General features: G+C 47.9%; 6 protein-coding genes across 12 annotated transcripts; 3 read left to right on the forward strand and 3 right to left on the reverse strand.

The window, feature by feature from the left end:
• The first annotated feature begins 62 nt into the window (after window positions 1-62).
• FOXG_00899 (glutamate carboxypeptidase II) lies at window positions 63-3,332 on the forward strand. Of its 2 annotated transcripts, XM_018377539.1 has the most exons (5): window positions 63-205; window positions 326-680; window positions 734-1,278; window positions 1,326-2,701; window positions 2,751-3,332. In XM_018377539.1, the coding sequence occupies exons 1-5, from the start codon at window positions 195-197 to the stop codon at window positions 2,864-2,866; spliced, it is 2,403 nt and encodes an 800-aa protein (XP_018233286.1). In that variant the 5' UTR covers window positions 63-194; the 3' UTR covers window positions 2,867-3,332. The 2 variants fall into 2 exon arrangements, with proteins under 2 accessions (XP_018233286.1, XP_018233287.1); XM_018377540.1 differs by having other exon boundaries at window positions 63-680.
• A 12-nt stretch (window positions 3,333-3,344) lies between these two features.
• Window positions 3,345-4,420, forward strand: FOXG_00900 (uncharacterized protein; the record flags this gene model as incomplete). Its single annotated transcript, XM_018377541.1, has 6 exons — window positions 3,345-3,366; window positions 3,439-3,475; window positions 3,653-3,850; window positions 3,920-4,057; window positions 4,114-4,326; window positions 4,349-4,420. Exons 3-6 carry the CDS (start codon window positions 3,665-3,667, stop codon window positions 4,418-4,420), a joined length of 609 nt encoding a protein of 202 aa, XP_018233288.1. The 5' UTR covers window positions 3,345-3,366; window positions 3,439-3,475; window positions 3,653-3,664.
• A 360-nt stretch (window positions 4,421-4,780) lies between these two features.
• Window positions 4,781-6,054, reverse strand: FOXG_17976 (uncharacterized protein). Its single transcript, XM_018398006.1, has 4 exons — window positions 5,941-6,054; window positions 5,750-5,888; window positions 5,445-5,692; window positions 4,781-5,380 (listed from the first exon to the last, which is right to left on the reverse strand). The coding sequence occupies exons 2-4, from the start codon at window positions 5,799-5,801 to the stop codon at window positions 5,342-5,344; spliced, it is 339 nt and encodes a 112-aa protein (XP_018233289.1). The 5' UTR covers window positions 5,802-5,888; window positions 5,941-6,054; the 3' UTR covers window positions 4,781-5,341.
• A 1,632-nt stretch (window positions 6,055-7,686) lies between these two features.
• Window positions 7,687-9,741, reverse strand: FOXG_00901 (NADH-cytochrome b5 reductase 2). Its single transcript, XM_018377542.1, has 3 exons — window positions 9,324-9,741; window positions 8,819-9,206; window positions 7,687-8,769 (listed from the first exon to the last, which is right to left on the reverse strand). Exons 1-3 carry the CDS (start codon window positions 9,363-9,365, stop codon window positions 8,201-8,203), a joined length of 999 nt encoding a protein of 332 aa, XP_018233290.1. The 5' UTR covers window positions 9,366-9,741; the 3' UTR covers window positions 7,687-8,200.
• A 51-nt stretch (window positions 9,742-9,792) lies between these two features.
• FOXG_00902 (uncharacterized protein) lies at window positions 9,793-12,916 on the reverse strand. 5 transcript variants are annotated; one of them, XM_018377545.1, is made up of 3 exons: window positions 11,246-12,916; window positions 10,632-11,197; window positions 9,816-10,547 (listed from the first exon to the last, which is right to left on the reverse strand). In XM_018377545.1, the coding sequence occupies exons 1-3, from the start codon at window positions 11,778-11,780 to the stop codon at window positions 10,251-10,253; spliced, it is 1,398 nt and encodes a 465-aa protein (XP_018233293.1). In that variant the 5' UTR covers window positions 11,781-12,916; the 3' UTR covers window positions 9,816-10,250. The 5 variants fall into 5 exon arrangements, with proteins under 5 accessions (XP_018233294.1, XP_018233292.1, XP_018233293.1 ...); XM_018377547.1 differs by having other exon boundaries at window positions 9,818-10,547; window positions 10,601-11,197; XM_018377546.1 differs by having other exon boundaries at window positions 9,793-10,547; window positions 10,601-12,916.
• A 1,880-nt stretch (window positions 12,917-14,796) lies between these two features.
• Window positions 14,797-16,195, forward strand: FOXG_00903 (RNA polymerase II subunit A domain phosphatase SSU72). 2 transcript variants are annotated; one of them, XM_018377548.1, is made up of 3 exons: window positions 14,797-14,927; window positions 15,104-15,300; window positions 15,356-16,195. In XM_018377548.1, the coding sequence occupies exons 2-3, from the start codon at window positions 15,231-15,233 to the stop codon at window positions 16,012-16,014; spliced, it is 729 nt and encodes a 242-aa protein (XP_018233296.1). In that variant the 5' UTR covers window positions 14,797-14,927; window positions 15,104-15,230; the 3' UTR covers window positions 16,015-16,195. The 2 variants fall into 2 exon arrangements, with proteins under 2 accessions (XP_018233296.1, XP_018233297.1); XM_018377549.1 differs by having other exon boundaries at window positions 15,104-16,195.
• Window positions 16,196-16,323: the final 128 nt, after the last annotated feature.

Genomic DNA, 16,323 nt, shown 5'->3' on the forward strand with positions numbered 1-16,323 from the left:
TACATGATAGCATTGACCAATCATTTCTAAGAGTCTGTTTCGTCATCAATATCGCCTATCACATCACATTACAACTTCCTGTTACAACTTGGGTTCCTTTCACGTTTCAACTTTCACCAACATCATTATTCAGGTTCCTATTACATGAGTAAATAAATCTAAAAAGCCCCTGGAGCTGCTAGGACGCCTTCATCATGAGTCGGATGTGAGTTCAACACCTACAGGACATTAACCATTGTCTCCCTCCACTTTCCGGACATCGTCATCCAATCTGGACCAAATCCACCATCGAGGCTTGAGACTTATACTAAACCACAATATTCAGTAACTCCTCCCATCAGGAGCAGGAGAAGATGCCAGACGAGAACACGCCTCTCATCCAAACCGTTCGGGTCGGCCCTCCCCGGAGGAGGTATCCTCACCAGACCTGGCGTCGATTCTTCACTCTGATTTGCTCCGTGATTCTCATCGGCGGTTTTGGCTTATTCGTGTTCCAAACTTTCTTCATTGGGCCTCGTCATCACCACGGCCACCCTGGCTCTTGGTTACCAGGCAAGAGCCGTCTAAGTTATGAGGAACTCGAACGTATTCTCTTTGATACGCCGGACCCCAAGAAGGCTGAGGAATGGAGCCGTTACTATACATCGGGCCCCCATCTGGCCGGCGCCAACTACTCACAGGTAAGGACTCATAATGGATGGCCAGTTTTAAGTATTAAGCTCATCTCTTCTAGGCCGAGTGGACCAGGGATCGATGGGAGGAATTTGGTGTCAAGTCTGAGATCGTGGCTTATGACGCCTACCTCAACTATCCCGTTGATTCCAGCGTTTCCATCCTGAAGAAGTCGAAGAGTGGGAAAGACTGGGACACCACCTTCAAGGCCTCTCTCGAGGAAGATGTTATTGACGAAGACCCCACAACGTCCCTCGAAAATCGTGTGCCCATCTTTCACGGCTACTCGGCGAGTGGAAATGTCACTGCTTCCTTCGTCTACGTCAATTATGGTACTTATCAAGACTATCAAGATCTTGTTGATGCCAAAATTGATGTCAAGGGCAAGATTGCTATTGCTCGATATGGAGGAATCTTCCGAGGCCTCAAGGTCAAACGTGCACAAGAACTCGGTTTCGTTGGCATCCTGATCTACAGTGACCCTGGTGATGATGGAGAAAGGACCGAGGAGAACGGGTACAAACCTTACCCTGAAGGACCTGCACGTAACCCCAGTGCTGTTCAGCGCGGAAGCGCAGAGTTTCTGAGCATTCGCCCTGGTGATCCGTATGTTCCCATAATCCTGAAATGAAAAGATTGAACTGACCTTCTAGATCTACCCCTGGATATCCTTCCAAGCCTGGTGTTCCCCGAGCACCAGTCGATGATGCAACCCCTTCTATCCCCTCCATTCCTATCTCATACCGTGATGCCCTTCCTATCCTCAAAGCTCTGAATGGTCACGGTCCAAAATCCACCCACTTTAACAAGTACTGGAACAAGAATCTCGGCTTGAAGTACAAGGGTATCAAATACAACATCGGTCCCACCCCGGATGATGTTGTTATCAATCTCTATAATGAACAGAAATATGTCACTACTCCTCTCTGGGACGTTATCGGCGTCGTCAATGGTACTATCCCCAATGAAGTCATCGTTGTTGGAAACCACCGAGACGCTTGGATCGCTGGTGGGGCTGGCGATCCCAACAGTGGCTCTGCAGTCATCAACGAGGTCATACGAGGAGTTGGAAAGGCCGTCGAGGCTGGTTGGAAGCCTCTTCGAACTATTGTTTTCGCGAGCTGGGATGGCGAGGAATACTCACTCATCGGCAGTACCGAATGGGTTGAGGAATATCTGCCATGGCTCTCAGAAGCAAATGTCGCCTACGTCAATGTCGACGTCGGCGTCGACGGCCCCGAGTTTACTGCTTCTGCAGCTCCTCTCCTCAATCAGATCATCCGCGACGTTACAAGCGCTGTACCCTCGCCCAATCAGACTATCCCTGGTCAGACAGTCAATGACCTCTGGTCAGGCAGGATCGCAACCATGGGCAGCGGCAGTGATTTCACCGCGTTCCAGGATCATGCAGGTATTCCCTGTATTGACTTCGGTTTCAAGTACAGAGGTAACAGTGCTGTGTATCACTACCACAGCAACTATGACAGCTTCTACTGGATGAAGGAGTACGGTGACGTTGGATTCAAGTACCACCGAACTATGGCTCAGATCCTGGGTCTGACCATTGCCAAACTTGCTGGGACCGTGATCATTCCCTTCAGTGCTACCGAGTACGCTGATGCGTTGGAGGGCTATCTCGACAAGGTTGAGGCCAAGTTAGAGCCTAGCAAGGACGCTCTCACCGAGGAGGAGATCTTCAATATCCGTGGTGCCGTCTCATCGGGCAAGCCGATTGGCAACGAGGACGATTTCAAGACGAGCCTCAAGGATATTCGTGACCTCCTTGGACACTTCCACCTAAAGGCTAGCGAGCTCGACGCTGAAGCTGAAATCGCTAAACATCAGCTTGAGCAAGGTATTCCATGGTGGAACATCGTTGAAAAGATTCGTCTCGGCTATACCATCGTCAGGGTCAACAGGAGATATAAGTTGCTCGAAAGGAGCTTCCTCTACGAAGGAGGCTTGGATGGACGAGACTGGTTCAAGCATGTTGTATTTGCGCCTGGTATTTGGACCGGTTATTCTGGAGGTAAGACATCGCCGAAAAGAACGTGATTCACATGCTGACGATTATATAGCTGTTTTCCCTGGTTGGGTTGAGAGCATCGACGCCAAGGACTATATCAACGGTCTCAAGTGGTCCGCCATTATCGGGCGCTCCATTAACAGTGCCATTGATGGTCTTTCGGATTAGGCTGCTGCTTGGTTCTTGGTCTGTTTTGAACTAGGATCTATGGAACTATTTATGCGATTGCGTCTGATTCTGAAGAGGACGAAGAGCTGCCTCTGACCAAGACTAGGTCCAGGTCTGTCGAGCAAAGCTACTATTACAGGACAGAAGTAAGCACTTCAGTGATTTGCTTTCAATGATCCTAGGACTCCTCATATAATATGTCATGTCTAAGGCATGCTTTAGGATACATTATCTCAGATTCCGACTACAATGAGTATGGAACTCGGGCCCTTATATCCTATCCTCCTCTCCTGTGTTGTCCTGTGCTGTCCTGTGTTGTCCTGTGCTGTCCTATGCTCCTGTCTATTCCTATTATCTACTAAATATGAATTAAATTATTTACTATAATTAACATTAGCTTATTTATTTAGAAGATGTATTAATTCTAGGCACCTAATAATTACAGGGGCAAGCCATACACTGCCAGAAATTTATTTTACAAACTCCAAAAATTTCAAATTGTAAGCCACTTTCTTCCCTCATCATCACCACCAGCACAGAGCTATGTCGCTCTAACTTACACCATAACAAAGCAACGCATAGGCTATTAAATAGCATAAACCTACTCTGGTAAGTATTAGCTATACAGCAGTCTATTTTTCATTTCTTTATATTAAGCTTTGTGGCAATGCAATACATCTCCAGATTCCTTACCTGGAGTCTCCCCAGAGATCTTCTAATTCCATACTCCACTCTCTATCAACCCATTTACCTCTTACCCATTTTACGTCACTAACTTCGTGATAGCCAACAGAAACCATGCCGCCTAAAATCATCCCTGTCCTCGAGATAAAGGACTTCGTGGGAGCGATCAAATTGACCGACAACAAGCGCAGGGCTAAGGACAACGTCAAACTTATTCTTGAACACTTTAACCACATGAAACTCGACATGCCCCAGGTTGCTCTGGACAAGCTTGTCGATTTCCTGAAGACAGAGGAATGGGTAACAAGTCTAACAAAGCCAAGCGGGTACCGACTGTACAAAAAATTGATGGGTCATGGACGCAAATAGCAGCACCTTCATTTTGGTATGTGGATGGTTATTTCGGCCATCTGGCCCGAAACCGATGTTATCGTCAAGCTTGCGAAGGATATGTCCAAGCTCTGGGGAGTACAGTTCCCTGGAACGAAACCATGGTTCCCGCCTAAAGTATCCAGTATGGCTATTGACAGCAAGTAGGACGTAGAAGTTCCTAAGCCTGATAGAAAGAAGAAGAGCAAGAGCAAGAAGAGCAAGAGCAAGAAGAGCAAGAGCAAGAAGAGCAAGAGCAAGAAGAGCAAGAGCAAGAAGAGCAAGAAGAGTATAAAGAATATAAATATAAAAAGGATAAATCCCTTGATACTAGTGATTCCGATGAGAAGAAATGGAAGCAGAAGGCAGACCTTCTTAACGAAACCGATATGAATTCGGCACCTAAGGTAAGAAATAGAAAACATCCAGCTATGCGAATCCGGCTACTATGCATATGTTAATTTACTATTTGGCCATATGCGTGGAGGGCAGATTCGATAGAATCGATTAGGCCATGGCAGATATGGCAAAGAAAGAATAGGAGGGGTTTAATGCTATGGTAAAAGAGCTATCTAAGAAGGATAACTAATTACCCGTTGGCGAGACCTGACGGTGGCCAACTAAGCAAGCTTAGTTAGGCACAAAAGGGTGATATAATCACAAAAGGCTAAGACAATCTCAAATGCTAGCAAATTTGGTTACCCGTTGGCTCATGCCGCGAGGCGGGGCGAGCCAACTAAGCAAGCTTAGTTGGGCCCAAAAGTGTGAGACGGCACAAAAGTGTGAGACAACCCCTCACCGCCGGCTGTCGTGAATTTCATTGATTTTCTATGTGATTTTCAGGCAAATCTAGATGCTAATTAGTGAAAATAGTACTATTTCTGTCTACTTGTATTATGCCGTTAATACCTAACATTAAAGCTGCTTAGGCAGTGGTTATTTTACGCCAACGACTCTAAAAGGGCTTATCTCGTGATGCTTCTAATGGGCCAAAGAAGGCTCTCTCTCTCTGCGATGCTGAACGACGATATCCTGGCTCTAAGAGGCCGTCTATTGCTTGGATTATTAAGCAGCTTGAAGCTGCTAATACCCTTGATTATGAACTAGTTATTTAGCCAAATATGGGCCGGCTGCGACTTCTTTCGGATGATGAAGATGAGGCTATTGTGAGCTTCGTTATGTGGATGCAGAAGTCTGGTCTTCTAGCTTCTAAAAGCGAGATTGTGGATGTAGTTAATACCATAAGAAGCCGCCGTGATGCTGATGCCAAGCCGGTTGGGAAGATGTGGTATAGGCGCTTCCGTGATGATTATCTTGAGCTTGATACCTTGATATTGAAGGCGAAGGAAGCGGCGCGCTATGAGTATGAGGAAGCCGGCGTGGAGGAGACAAAGCAGTGGTTCAAGCGGCTCGATGAGGTTATCACGAGATACGGAATCGGCGCCTTGGAAATCTGGAATGCTGATTAAGCAGGTATTAGAGTCGGAATACTGCGAGAGCGAGTATAATGCCTTGTTGTACGTACTAATAAGAAGGCGGCAACAGAGGTATATTCCCCTAATGATCGAGAGACTTGTACCGTGATCGGTATAGGTAACGCCGCCGGAGAGACTACTCTGCCGTGGCTTATCTTCAAAGCCTTTCTAACGCTTGAGTGGGCGAATATAGAAGGTGATCTTGAGATGCGGTTTGCACAGTCAGATATAGCGTTCTCGAATGGCGATATAATGCTCGAGTGGGCGAGAGACTTTAACCGGAAGTCTTGGGATAAGTCTGCAGTAGTTTAACATCGTCAGCTGGATTTTGAAGAGTGGTTTGGGTGTAATGAACACCTAAAAAGCCCTTCTAATGCTGCCGCTTTATATGATAAGCCTCTGGGCATGGAAGGAAAGGCTGAAGAGGATCTCGTGTGGCGGTTGCTTGTTATCGATGGCTTCTCTGGTTACGGCTCTTTCGCCTTTCGAGAATACTGTATAAAATTTAATATCCTTGTTGCCTTCCTTCTTCCTTATTTAACTTACATGCTTTAACTAATGGATCTTGGTGTTTTTCAGTGGTTAAAGAATGTACACCAAAAAAGGCTGCAAGATGCTTTGCAGAAGGGAAATTTAAGCTTCAACCGCCGTAACTTTGCCGGCTCCTTTAAGGTATGTATAATCAGCTTTAACCTTCTCTTAAATACCCTGCTTTTTATATACTAATCCTCGTTATCTCAGGAGATCTTTGATGAAGGCTTCACGCCGGCCCACATTATCACAGGCTTTGAAAAGTCAGGGATCTTCCTGCCTACCGAGGTGCCTGCAGTTAGCTATCTTCTAAAAAAGAAGCTGAAGATGCGTAAGGCTATTGACCCGGCTTTATCTTCGCTTTTACCGGCGGAAAATCGGTTCCCTTTGGCCTCTGATACAGTAAGAGATGTCAGTAACCGCTATCACGATATTCTGAGCTTCCTAACGCTCAGGGGACTGGAGTTGGTCCGGAAGATTGTCAGTGAAGCTATTATGCTTAAAGATATCGTGAGGAATCACGTTGAAGATCGCCAAGGGCGTATCAAGAAGAGATATCACCAGAGAAAGCGCGGCAAGCAAGTAAAACCGGTAGGAGAATATATTTACAATGTAAGCTTAGAAGAGCTTCGAGAATAGCATACTAAGGATGTAAATGCAGGAAATAAGGCATAACAGCGACTTTAGCTTCGGAATCTTCGATCTTTTGCAATCTAGCAGATGAAGGAGATAAGAGATAAGTAGCGGAAGAAGAAGGAGGTTATCATCAACGGCGTTAAAAAGAGGTTACAGTTTAAATAGTGGCTTGAATACACCGGAAAGGATATTAAATATGCCTCATATAACGCCTCACGAGCTGAGATACGTTCTCAACTGAATAAGAAGGAGGATTTCTTTATAATCGATACCTAGCTTGCCCTGGAAGCCCGTGAGGCTATTCGCAAAGCACGCTTTGCAGATAAGCCCCTCTCGTCAGCCGATTTATCACGACTTCTCTGCAGCAATAATACCGTCGATTTCACGCTTATACAAGCGCCGGCCGATCAGGATGAGGATGAAGATAATGATTTATCTGATAAAGATGATCTTAAGATGCCCTTATCGCCGCCCTGCCTACTAGACCGCAAGTCCTCCCTTCCGACGATACCCTCAACACCATGCCCGCCTCAATACCATGCCCGGTATGATGATGCCTTTATTAATCGGATGATAGAGGAAGCCGAAGCCTTAGAGGCCACTTAGGCACTTTACGATGAATAATAACACCCCTAAATTGCGTGAGAAATGCATGAGAAGTCGTTCTTAATTAGGAAGCCATCTGGGCGCTGCAGCAGTCATTTCGCCCAGTCACATATAGTTAATAGCAAATATATTATCATAAGAAGCTTTATTTCTATAATTCCAGCAATTTTCATATTTTTTGACCTGATGAGAGTGTTGAAGAACAGGAAATGCCGCAAACAGCACCAAAAACCGGTCCCTTCGGTTGTCTCACACTTTTGTGCCGTCTCACACTTTTGGGCCCAACTAAGCTTGCTTAGTTGGCTCGCCCCGCCTCGCGGCATGAGCCAACGGGTAGTAAATATTAGGTTTAATATATCTATGTACGGATAATTCCCTGTTATTTCCAGACTTTTCCTTGGAGAATTATCGGATAATATTAAACGGGGCAAATCACGTTAATGAAGATGTGTCCCAGCCTTTTGTGACTGTATCACCCTTTTGTGCCCAACTACCTTAAGCTTGCTTAGTTGGCCATCCCCCGGCTCGAGCCAACGGGTAATTGCAGTTTTAAGGGTAATGCATGGGATTCTGATACTTTCTGATTTTATTTTCGGGGTTACCAAGGGCATAAGGCAGGAAGCAGACATAGCACACTACGACGGTAAGCAGGTACTCCGTACATGGTATAAAATTTGCTAGGTTCTACTAAGGCAATGGTTATAAAGAATGATTGATGATGAGAATACTAGAACGAAGAGCCCCATAACGTCCAGCATCCAATAATGAAAGCAGTGGGTAATAGAAGCGTTGACCTTTTCTTGATATTGCTACCAAATTGTAGTTTCTATAGATATTTCACCATGATGCCTAATCATAGACTAAGTTCGCTTGGCATCAACTAACCAATGCACAAAATCGAAATGTAGGTTGGCTTGTTATCAATTCTAGACGGCATCCCGTCATCTATATCGCTTCTATAGCAGATCTTACGCTGTTCTCTTTATGCTTTGTCGCCATCATTCAATTCTATCATTACATGCGCATCATTCGCTTAGAACTTGTACACCTGGTCCTCCTTGTAGCCAAGCTCCTTGAGGGCACCAGTCAGCTCACCCTGGTTCTTGGGGCTGACCTTGTTTCCGGAGATGGCGTTCATGAGACCGGGAGGGCCACAGACAAACAGCTTGATGTTCTCGTTCTTGGGCTCAGGGAGAACAGTCTTGAGGAGCTCCTTGGAGATGTAGCCGCTGTTGCCGACCCACTCCTTGGGGGGGTTGTCGAGGACATAGAAAGCACGGAAACGCTGGGGGAAGGTGTTCTCGAGGTGCTCAAACTCCTTCTTCAGAAGGATGTCCTGCTCGGAGACGTTGCCAAAGACAAGGGTGACCTTGGTCTTATCGTTGGGGTTGTTGAAAATAGCGCGAGCGAGCTGGTACATGGGGGTGATGCCAGTACCGCCGGCAATGAGGGCAATGTGGTCGTGCTTGTTCTCCTCCCAAGGGTACTTGGGCAGAGGACCCTTGATGTCGAGACGTTGGCCGGGAACAAGGTTGTGGAGGTGTGTGCTCATAGGACCGTTGGGGTACTTCTTAACGAGCAAGTCGATAAAACCCTTCTCGTCTGCAATCGTCAGTCGGCTGTGCTAAATAAATCTAATTCGGCTACATACTTTCATCGCTGATAGGGGTGTAGGGTCGGAGAGTAGCCTTCTCGTCGTTGGGACCCTTGTACTTTGTAAGAATGGCGCTGGCAACGTGCAGGCCAGAGACTTGATCGGGCTCGGGAAGCTCAAAGCGTAGACGCTTGGTGTTGTGGTTGACAAGCTCAACATCCGAAAGCTTGAGGGAAACGAAACCCTGGTCACCACCAGTGAAGGCCTTCTTGGGCTCAACACCAACGGCCTGCTTCACATCAGCAGCAGCAGCCGCAGCAGAGGGAGCTCCGCTCTTGCTGAAGTACCAGTAACCAGCACCTCCGACGGCAGCAGCTCCAGCGGCGTAGAGGATAGCATTGGAACCTCCAGCGCCTCCAGCCTCGGTGGCATATCGACGAACAGACTAAAAAGTAAGTTAGTTAAGCTTCGCGACGAGCAATTGAGGATGATGTAGTTCAGATTGATAATCCGAAACAGACCATGGAGGGGCGCAAATGCGCGTGACGAGAAAAAAACGTACCCTCAAAGGCTGAGCAGCGCGGAATGCAGATCGGGCGAACATCTTGACTTGATTATGAGGTCAATTGAAGGTCAATTGGCCAGAAGTAGAGAATGAGAGGTTGTTGCTGGTATCGTCTGAAGAGCTAGAGAAGCGGGCGTATCCAGGTATTCCGAAATCGCGACGGAACGAGAGATGACGTTATGAGTCACGTGATATCCCGGACAAAGCACGTCAACTCTGGGAACCCGGCCGTAGATATCTTCGCTCGCTTGTTGTATGATGTGATATAACGAGCTTGGATGTAGACGAGCGCTAGATTTTGCTCTAGTAATGATTGCGTGATGGCTTGTCTCGGGGGATGTAGTACAAGTAACTTGACAATAAGCAATCTCCAATCAACTTATGTCATGTCTATTTCTCCATCTTCCAAGCTTTTTAGCTTCGGCAATACGATACAGGCTCTTAAAAGGAAGGTTTAGGTTAACAAGGGGAACTCGGTTATTTTATGATGGGTGCATCAGGATATACTATCTTAATAGGTTCATATATAGATTACCGAAACATCGGCCTTTTATTACTGCGATATAGCACTAACCCCGTCCAACACCACTTTCATCTTCTCTGAATCTCTCGGTAGTTCCCCTTGAAACTCCTTTTTCTCATTACCTAGCTCAACAGATCTCTGTATTCATTGATCTCTGTCCTCCGTCATAACTCCATACAGCCAATCTAGATAACTTTTGCCCTTAAACAAGACTGAGAACATTGCCGTCTCCCATCATGCCAACATGGCATATTTATACATAATCTCAAGTCACCTGTTGACGGCGGTCGGAGTTTGCTGTGGTATTATTGGTATATTCGCCCGCTCCATTAGAAGAATACATCGAATCGTGAACGTCTCTTCAAGCATGGCATGCAATTCGTTATTATTCAATCACCATATCACCTTTCCTCTCCTCTCACTTCCTCACAGCCCCCTGGCTCGACCAACTCCATTGGTGGCTTCGTCTGTACTGGTGTAACATTCGAGTCCCTCTTTGTTCCACTGTCGTGACTCTCCCTCCTCAAAATACCAGTATCTTGAGGCTGAGCAATCGTCGGTGTGTTTGCTTGGCTACCTCCCCGTTGCCCGTGATAGTGAATAACTTGGGGAGGCGGTTGTCCGGAGTGGAGGCCCAGTTGCTCAGTGGGATACGGGTCAAGGTCTTTGCTCGAGGTCGAGAACATCGACACGATTGGCTGATGGTACCCGTTAGTCGCATTGCTGGAAGATGGAGTATGGCCATATTGACCGCTATGCTCCGCTTGAGTAGGTGTGCCCACATCAGGGGAGCCAGTTCCCTCCACAAGGTGGCCAGCCAAGCTGTTCATTCCTCCCTCGATATCGCGAAGTAGTCGGACATACTCCTCGGGCACCAGGCCGCTTTCCTGCGTCTTCGGATCCTCAGCCACCAGCCAGCCTTGCCCGTGCCGGTACGACACCCAGATAATCTGGCCCTCAACTAGAGGCAATTCGTTCTCGTTTTCCCGCTCGAAATCGAACAGGGCGACGGCCTTGCCGTGGAACTCCTCGTCCGGCGATGTAATAGTAAACTGGTAATCTCGTGAATAGCGAGACTGGTCCTCGTCATTGTAGCCTGGAGACGATGGGGAACTGTCAGACTCGGGCTGATAGTACTCACCGCCCTCGGCAGCCCGGGGTTGCTGGGCAATGTGATATGCCCGACTGTGTCTTGCCTGCTCTGGAGGATATGTAACAAAATCTCCACCAGGGCCGTTGGCCTCGCCGCCGTTATTGACATAATATGTTTCGCTACCGTCTCCGCTAGTTCCCATATAGTAACCCCGCTCATGATCATAGTTCGAAGAATGCATATCAAGATCGCGACCTGTCCTCCCCCTTAGCGTTGTCGCTGCCGAGGTTGACTTATGCTTGCGGTGGCGTGTAGCTACAACAGGGCTTTGCAGATCCTCGTCTTCGCTATATGGGGGCCCACCGTCGAATTGGATGGGGGCCAAATCATGGCCACGGTTGAATCCATCTGTACCCCACGACTCCCAAGGCATACGTGTTTCCCACGACACTGGGGGATCTGATAACCTACGATGCTCGCTTGCGGGCGTTGTCATACCGGAAGGCGGTCCCGAAGGTTCTGGCGGCGGCCCATAGTGCAGAGGATGAGTAGCAGGGTACGCAAAGTCCCGCACTTGAGTATATGAGAGAGTCGAGGGGAACATCGGAAACATATGTGAGGTCGGACGGGATCTCGTAGGCAGAGAGCCCGTCGAGTATTGGGAAAGTCGGCTTCTGGACACGTGGGACATTGGTCGCGATTGTATGCTTCGGCGCGAAGGCGGAGAGGTGATTAGAGGTGGCAGCGCGGGGTGATTAGGGTTCGGAGAAGAGGATGCGGCTGCTGAAGGAGAGATCACTGGAGAAGAAGTCGTAGACATTACTGCCGTTGTCGACATGCCTTTTAGGAAAAGGTCTAGCGACAGTCGTGCGATCTGGCGCACGCGGCCGCGCAACCGCCGAAGGATGAGCGTGCAGCAGAGAAGGTCTCGCGGGGCTGCAGTAAGACTGACAGTTAGACGGTGCGCTAAAGAACTAGGTATCGGCAGCGAGATTGAAGCGGCAAAATGTTTGGAAAAAAGCGATCTCTGCACTGGAGAGCTCGATGCGATATTTTGATTTGCGTTTGTAATGCTCGACGCTCGAAGTTGGTCTCGTTCGAGTTGAGCTGTCGAGGCGGCGGACGTCAAGTCAGCCGTAGCGCTAAGGCGTGAGCCAGCAAGGGCTCCAGTCGAGTTCCAAGTATAATAGTCAACGCTGAGCCAAGCCCTAATGCAGATTATGCCAGACGACCAGTCGTCAGGCGACAAAGCACGAGATGAGTCGGTTACAAGTGTGGAGTGGGAGTGCGAAGGAGCGTAGAGAAGCAGAAGCAGAAGCAGAAGTAATAGCAACTGGACAGAAACAGAAACAGAACAGAAGAGAAAACAATGCCCTGGTCTTGCTGCCGGTGCTCGGGAACAAGGGCACCACGCTGTACAGTAGCTGTCTGATCAAAAATGCCTGCGCTTGCGCTCTAGGCGAGGCGAGAAACCAAAGAGGGCCTGGCCTGGGCTGAACTGAACTGGGGTAGGATGTGATCCCAAGATGGATTGTGATGAGTGTGAGGTGAAGTTAGGTTAGAGAAGCGAGCGAGGAAGGCCATCAATCGATGGATTGCCCACCTTAGCAATCCTCGCGAGAAGTGACCTGGGGGAGACAGTACTGTACCCGGTAAGGTCGCCCGTTGGCACGTCCGGGCCCGGGACCTGGAGGCTGTAGTGGGGCACAATTGGGCGCAATAGTGCACCACACCACTGAAGCAAGCGCCTTACGCACCAATCCGACTGGTCAGGGGTCTTAGATCAAGCGAGTCAGCGCCTGTAAGTCGGAGAGAAGGAGCCCAATGAGACCCGAATATGAATGAAATGTTTCTGTCAGTTGTCGCCGCTTGCTCTTTGGGCGCTAGCAAGCAGGAGACTGTTGTGGGATGATGTTAGTAACGAGTTAATATGCAAGTGAGAAGAGATATCAGGGTAATGGAAGAGACCTCCTGTTGGCTCAATGTGACATCCAACGGTCGGGCAGTTCCCAAATGAGGGGTATGCTTGACTAAATTTCCAGCATTTAGACCTAAATTTAGGATCAAAGATAAAAGTCATTGTAAACTTTCCATGATGACACATTGATAACCTATTCTACGTGTTTACTGGTATAACGGTTTATGGTTATTATTTAGCTGTTAGCTGGTCATCATGCCCAGGTTGATAAATTCCTTACCTATATCTTTTGGACAAAGCATGTGCCTCCATCCCAACCCTGGAGGAGCCGCATCTCATCCGGCCCATCTGATTAATTAAATTCAGGTTGTAACAACCAAAGGCGCCACACAATCATTTGCACTTGTCTTTAGACCCTCTACCCTGCTTCAACCCCTCTGAAACCTTGATCCTTTCTCGATCTCCCTCGTGTTCATCCCGAAAAGATGACTGTCGTCGTCTTGCATGCGCATGCGCATACGCACACACAATACGGTAAACCCAACAAGACGTACGACAACTCTGAACGAGGATCTCCCTGTATACCCACCCGGGCCGTTGGAACCTCAATCTGGAAAGGTGACCCTGTTCATCTCTACTTGGTATGGATGGATACAGGAAAGTAAACTCAGCTGGCAAATGGATCAGGCCGGGCTGCCATGGATGTAATCTCCGGTTATTGCGTCGTTGCTGTCGCAATAAAATAATCCTCTCTGTTTATTCAGGCTTCTCTGGAAATTACTGTCATCATGGTGTGCAGGATCATGAAACTAGACCCCGAAGGTTGTATGGCAGGGGCATCTAGATCGATGTTGGTTACGTAGCGAGCTGGCAACAAGGCAAAAACGAACAAGGTCATCATGGCATGTAGTGATCCTCTTGCTAGGTATACACGCGTATGTTTTTTTTCTTATTGTTTATGGTGCTTCGATGATCTCGTTCCAGGTTCTTTACCTGGGTCATTATCCGCGATCTCCTCCCGGCGGCCGAGGTTTTGATGCCTTCTGAGTCCCGTCCACAAACCCGTTCAGTACGGAACCAATTCTGCATCTGGTGCCAAGTTGGTGTAGTGTAATTGGGTCTGCAGGGTTATCACAGGTGAAAGAGAGATGCAGTATAGCAACCACCTGGTGATTTCATACTAACCAGGCATGAGGCTTAAAATGTCAACATTGTCTATTTGACACAACTTGAGATTTAGAGTTATTTTCCCCAAACCCAACAAACTCAACAAAGCGCCGTGTTCTCTCTCTTCTTTTCCCAAGACCACACTTTTTTTAAGGGAACAGAAAAGACCACCGCGGTGCCCTTGGGTCCCCCGGGAGGTTTTTTTTTCTGGGGAAAAAATTGGGTGTTCTCGGGGATGGCGCCCCACAAAGCTCTTTTTTTTTCGGTTTTGGCGGGTTTTTTAAACACAAAACCCTTCCCGGATAAATTTCGGGGGGGAAATTCCTTCTTTGGGCCCTTTAAGAACCAAAAAGAAAATATTTAATTTTTTGGTTTACCCCGGGCCCCCCCCCCCCCCCCCCCCGAATTTCAACTCTCTAATCAAGGGCAAAGAAGTTGTACAGTACTGTAACTGAGCGTCACGTGACCTCCTATTGGTTGCTAAGTGAACGCTAATATGATATCCTTTGTAGCCTACAAACACAAGTAGGAATAATATGCAATCCAATTTGAAGGTTAGACAAACTCATGGTTTTAGTACCTAAACATCAAAACTACAACTACGGTTATTACTAATCATCTTAGAGCATTGGTTCAGCTTAACTTAGTACACACAGGCTGGCAAATACCAAGAACTGGATGATAGCGACCTACGTGGTTTGCTGACTCATCCACTCATGCCGAATTTTAGCCGGAAGCTAGCGTCAGCTCGCCCTAGCTTAACTTTTCCCGACTTCACAACAATTCAAAACCCAACCACTTCTTTCAATAAACATCATCAGACTGCGTCGCGTACCAAAGGAACGGTGCAACGATGACATGAAGTGACTGTTGGTGTGCCAACTTGAGACTCAAAGCTGGGTAAGTAGGCAAACGAACGATTTCCTTTTCTTTCATGATGAGTTTAACATATTGGAGCTGTCTGAATTTCTTTGCTGAAAAGACACTTTATACGCTTTTTTATCTGATGATGAACCTGCACTTCTCTTGCAACTTGCGCTTCCTTGAATGCAATGCACTAACACAGTGCCTCACAGTCTATCGTTCTGTCTCTTCAAAGCATGCCACGCGCCTTTCCGCCCGCCAACGACCTCGTTTTCTCGCCCGGCTAGGAACTCGAAAATATGGAGGTTGCCAACGGTGGCTCTTCGGCCCAGAGCCAGAATGGCTCATCTGAAAGCAACAGCGGATACAAACTCAAGTTTTGCACTGTATGTGCTAGCAACAACAATCGGTTCGTAGATGCGTGTCTCATTTCCGACAGCTTTGTGCTAATGTTCATCCTGAAGCTCCATGGAAGCACATTTACGGCTATCCCAGGCTGACTATCCTGTCATCTCCTTCGGCACTGGTTCTCTCGTCCGCCTGCCTGGGCCCTACCATTACCCAACCTAATGTGTATCACTTTTACAAAACTTCTTATGACAGTATGTTCAAGGAGCTTGAATCCAAGGATGCTCGGCTGTACAAGAACAACGGCATCCTTAACATGTTGAACCGTAACCGTGGCGTCAAATGGGGCCCAGAACGCTGGCAAGACTGGCAAGTTGGTGTACCTCGCCTGCAACATGCTAAGGACCGTGGCAGCGAGGGTACTGAAGGTGGTCTAGTCGATATTGTCATCACCTGTGAAGAGCGATGCTGGGATGCTGTTGTCGATGATCTCCTTAACAGGGGTTCACCACTCAACCGACCTGTCCATGTCATCAATGTCGAGATCAAGGATAACCACGAAGAGGCCGCCATTGGTGGGCAGGGTATCTTGGATCTTGCGAACTCTCTCAACGCGGCTGCTCGTGAAGAGCGTGACGCTGTTGGTGCTTCGTCCTTTGACAATGGTTCTGCCTCAAGCAGAGCTTCCTTTGATGAGCGAGTACCTGATATTCTGGCTTCATGGCAGGAAAGGTGGCCCAATCTGCCAGCGACCTGGACCGTTGCTTGGTTCTAATCCGCGTAAAACCACAATCATACTACACATCTTGTGATGCGACTGCAATACCACACGACGAAGGCCTCGGGTGCTGAAGTAATCCAGCATCTCGGTAGGCGGTATACGCAAGTTTGCAAAGATATAGATCTATCCCCGGGATGGACAGTAGGATGAACTTCAGTGGCTTGGGGGGGAGATTTGCTTCTTGCTTTTAATCGTAGATACCCGAGACCCGGTGCAGTCGGAGTTGAGTTTTTTTGTGACAAGCCATGAGACCGCCAACAACCCGCTTAGGAAGGGCTTTCGTTGCCTTTTGCATGATGCTCC

Source organism: Fusarium oxysporum, chromosome 1 (assembly GCF_000149955.1).
Source record: "Fusarium oxysporum f. sp. lycopersici 4287 chromosome 1, whole genome shotgun sequence".
NCBI classification, from domain to species: Eukaryota; Fungi; Ascomycota; class Sordariomycetes; order Hypocreales; family Nectriaceae; genus Fusarium; species Fusarium oxysporum.

Coding starts and splice junctions, on each gene's coding strand:
- FOXG_00899 (XM_018377539.1), top strand. Junction 681..733: donor CCGGCGCCAACTACTCACAG/GTAAGGACTCAT, acceptor CATCTCTTCTAG/GCCGAGTGGACCAGGGATCG. Junction 1,279..1,325: donor AGCATTCGCCCTGGTGATCC/GTATGTTCCCAT, acceptor CTGACCTTCTAG/ATCTACCCCTGGATATCCTT.
- FOXG_17976 (XM_018398006.1), bottom strand. CDS start 5,801: ATGCCCAGAGGCTTATCATATAAAGCGGCAGCATTAGAAGGGCTTTTT. Junction 5,693..5,749: donor ATTAGAAGGGCTTTTTAGGT/GTTCATTACACC, acceptor AAACTACTGCAG/ACTTATCCCAAGACTTCCGG. Junction 5,381..5,444: donor CTGTTGCCGCCTTCTTATTA/GTACGTACAACA, acceptor CTGCTTAATCAG/CATTCCAGATTTCCAAGGCG.
- FOXG_00901 (XM_018377542.1), bottom strand. CDS start 9,365: ATGTTCGCCCGATCTGCATTCCGCGCTGCTCAGCCTTTGAGG. Junction 9,207..9,323: donor GCGCTGCTCAGCCTTTGAGG/GTACGTTTTTTT, acceptor CTTACTTTTTAG/TCTGTTCGTCGATATGCCAC. Junction 8,770..8,818: donor CACCCCTATCAGCGATGAAA/GTATGTAGCCGA, acceptor TGACGATTGCAG/ACGAGAAGGGTTTTATCGAC.
- FOXG_00902 (XM_018377543.1), bottom strand. CDS start 11,780: ATGTCGACAACGGCAGTAATGTCTACGACTTCTTCTCCAGTGATCTCT. Junction 11,198..11,245: donor TGTTGTAGCTACACGCCACC/GCAAGCATAAGT, acceptor GGGGGAGGACAG/GTCGCGATCTTGATATGCAT.
- FOXG_00903 (XM_018377548.1), top strand. CDS start 15,231: ATGGCTCATCTGAAAGCAACAGCGGATACAAACTCAAGTTTTGCACTG. Junction 15,301..15,355: donor TGTGCTAGCAACAACAATCG/GTTCGTAGATGC, acceptor TTCATCCTGAAG/CTCCATGGAAGCACATTTAC.